Source organism: Diadema setosum, chromosome 5 (genome assembly GCF_964275005.1).
Source record: "Diadema setosum chromosome 5, eeDiaSeto1, whole genome shotgun sequence".
NCBI lineage: Eukaryota > Metazoa > Echinodermata > Echinoidea > Diadematoida > Diadematidae > Diadema > Diadema setosum.
In genome coordinates, this window is record NC_092689.1 from 14,429,851 (window position 1) to 14,432,929 (window position 3,079).

The 3,079-nt window shown below is 42.7% G+C and overlaps 1 protein-coding gene across 1 annotated transcript; it reads left to right on the forward strand.

Moving 5' to 3' along the window:
• Positions 1 to 238: 238 nt before the first annotated feature.
• On the forward strand, positions 239 to 1,483 carry LOC140228537 (histamine H3 receptor-like). The gene has a single exon (XM_072308769.1). It carries the CDS (start codon positions 239 to 241, stop codon positions 1,481 to 1,483), a length of 1,245 nt encoding a protein of 414 aa, XP_072164870.1.
• Positions 1,484 to 3,079: the final 1,596 nt, after the last annotated feature.

Consider the following 3,079-nt stretch of genomic DNA (forward strand, 5'->3'; position numbering starts at 1 on the left):
TATAAAATGACGTGGCCCTCGTATGTGTATGTCGGTCAAAATTGAATGCATGACATCATTAACAATTTTCTTTTCATGTAATCTTCTTGCAGAACTTCTATGAGTGGCCGATTTCAAATTTCGATCGATGTCTTTACACCGCCGCATGACTGCTCATGAGTGCTTCGGTAGAGATCGACAGAAAAAGGTGAAACTTATGTTTTTTGACGACTTTTGAAGACGACGCTGAACCAGAGCTATGTCTTTGGAAAGTACTACGGACGGCTTCAACTCCACTGAGCTACATTATGATAGTAATGTGAGCACTCATTCCAAGGCATGGCTTGCCACGGTACCTCTCGTTTTGTCTGTCATAATGTTCGTCACCATGGTCGGCAATTCCTTTGTCGTGTGGGCTTTTATACGGGACGTAAAAGTTCGGACAAACGTCGCAAACGTATTCATCGTCAACCTGGCAGTGGTTGACTTTCTGACAGCGTCCGTCATTCTACCATTTAACACTGACTGGTTGGTGAAGGAAGTGTGGTTGTATGGAGAGGTCTTTTGCAAGATTTGGTGTGCTCTGGACAACGCCCTCCTCAATATGGCGGTGATCACCATCCTCCTCATCAGCTGGGATCGCCTCTGCCTTCTTACCATGGGTATGAAGTACAGGAGCTTCCAGACCAAACGACGAGTAGGGATGATTCTTTTCGCCTGTTGGACAGTGACTCTGGCTGTTTATATTTTCCTGGCTTTCGCCTGGAGTTCAATCACAGGAGAATACAACATTGATTTTGACACAGACTGTGAGATGGAATACTCGGCGAATCTAACTGCCACTGTCATCATAAACACCATAAACTTTGTCATCCCTTTCTTTTTCCTGGTGGCGCTCAATTCTGCCATATTTGTCAACATACGGAAGAGGTCCAAAGGCAGCGTTGGACCGAGTCCCCAGGTCAATGTCTATGACAAGTCGCTCGTCCGGCACAAGGACAATACTGCACCGCCTCTCTCAAGAGGATCGCAAAAAGCATGTCGGGAATCAGGACGATGTGAATCAGATCGTGTTGCGATTCCTGACGCTCCAGGTCGTAAAGAAACCCCAGAGGACGTGCAAAACGTCAATCGAACGGCAGGCGACACCACGACCAGGGAAAGACGATTTTTGGCCAGACACCAAAAAGCCGCCTTCGTTCTGGCTGTCCTGGTGGGGTGCTTCCTTGCATGCTGGTTACCCTACCAGATCACCAGCGCTATGTTTGCCGTCTGTGCCTACGACTGTGTCTCCGAGCTAGCTTGGGAAGTGACCAACACAATTTTGTGGTGCAATGCCACTATCAATCCTTTCATATATGCTGCCACCAACGTCCACTTCAGAAGGAATTTTCGACATTTTCTCTTGCTGGATCGCTGGACTTGCGACGGGTGTAGATTAAAACATCGCTCCGTAAATAAAGACGACTCCCTTAGAGATACGATGAATGAAACTGCTTACTAGTTGACAAGCCGGGCTCGGAAAAACGAAATCTTCGAAGGCCGTAGTACTTGGACTTCTGCTATAGGAGACCTGATGTAGTTTCTAGTCAGTTATATGTAGTTGTATAAAGAAATAAGAACTCAGGGCATAATCAAAAGATCGAAAGAGGCGTTGGTTGGTTTTACTGAGATAGATATGGCGACATGCATGAAAGGAATGGATGGGGCATCAGATTCACTTGCTTGTCAAAAGGTAGTTTGGAGGATACAAATTATTTTCACTGCCTGTAGGTAAGAAGTGCAACACTATCTCACTTGATTCAATCAAAATCAATGACTACGATGACAAACATTATTTCTGTGGTACAATCCGACCTCTCCTTTCCCTTTATCCGGATCTCTCTATTATCCCGACGCTATCTCGCCGTAATTTTTATTTTGCAATCTAATGATTACGAGGGAAAGGGGGATTTCAAACTAGAAAAAAAAACAACACCCAAACAAAACAAATCCCACCCAAACTCATATGAATGACATATTATGCCCAACCTAGTTCACATACCTCCAAATCAAATTTTCATCTAAAATATGATGCATTCAGACATTCACTCCCCCCAAATTTTGCACTGATAGCAAAGAAAGAGTTTCAGTTTACGTTGCTTGCAGTAGGTTACATGTGGCTTACCAATAGGTAGGCAACTGCGTGTATTAAACATTGAGTCTCCCATATCCGGCTAAATCCCTTGTCGGATGAGCGCCGATCCCGACATGTCTGTATAGGAGACTGGTCGGACTGTATTTGCTTTTGATTTTAGAATCCTAGTCGACTTGGTTTATCAATCTCTCTGTTCTACTCCTTCCGTGGAAACAGGAAACGTTGGTATGGTTTTCCATACTGTTCTATTGTTTGTGGATGCCTTGCGCGCCTTAGCTGTCTGGAGTACATCGTCAAATGCATTGGGATAAACTAAGAATGATTTCTTGTGACGAAAATGCTTTTGGTTGTGCAGCCACGTTATCAAACACATTTGGAGTTAGACCTCCGCTGGTAACCAAAAGTACAGGAAAACACATTATAGTCACCTGTCCTGATGTTGATTTTTTACAATCGTGTGAGTATGGTTGGAATCCCTCTTTACGTTTGTTAAGGTGGTGGGGGGTGAAACTCCTTGGTTGAATTGTTTATTTTTTTTTCTCATTTTGAGAAATGTTAGGAACAATAAATTTAACAGAATTTAATTGAACTGAATTGTGTGGTGTGCTGTAAAAGTGAATATGGCGGAATACCAATTGTTACAGCCACACTTTTCTGGGAAGTGAATGAAATAATGACTGAAAACCCATGCTCCTTAGCAAGTCTGAATGAAACCCGTTGAGTGATAATCAAGTTATTACATAAATAGATATTTTTGCCAATTTTGACCTGATCAGGGTGAGCTGTGACCCTTAAAAAGGTGGACCAGTGGGGCAGCATTGCCAAGAGGTATAGGTGTCTGAATTTATATATGTGTATGTATCTGCATAAGCAATGATATAATGCAGGAACCAATAAATCAAATCAAATCAAATCAAATTTGACTATGATACATTTGCATACCAAATTTGTAAGAAAAAAAAA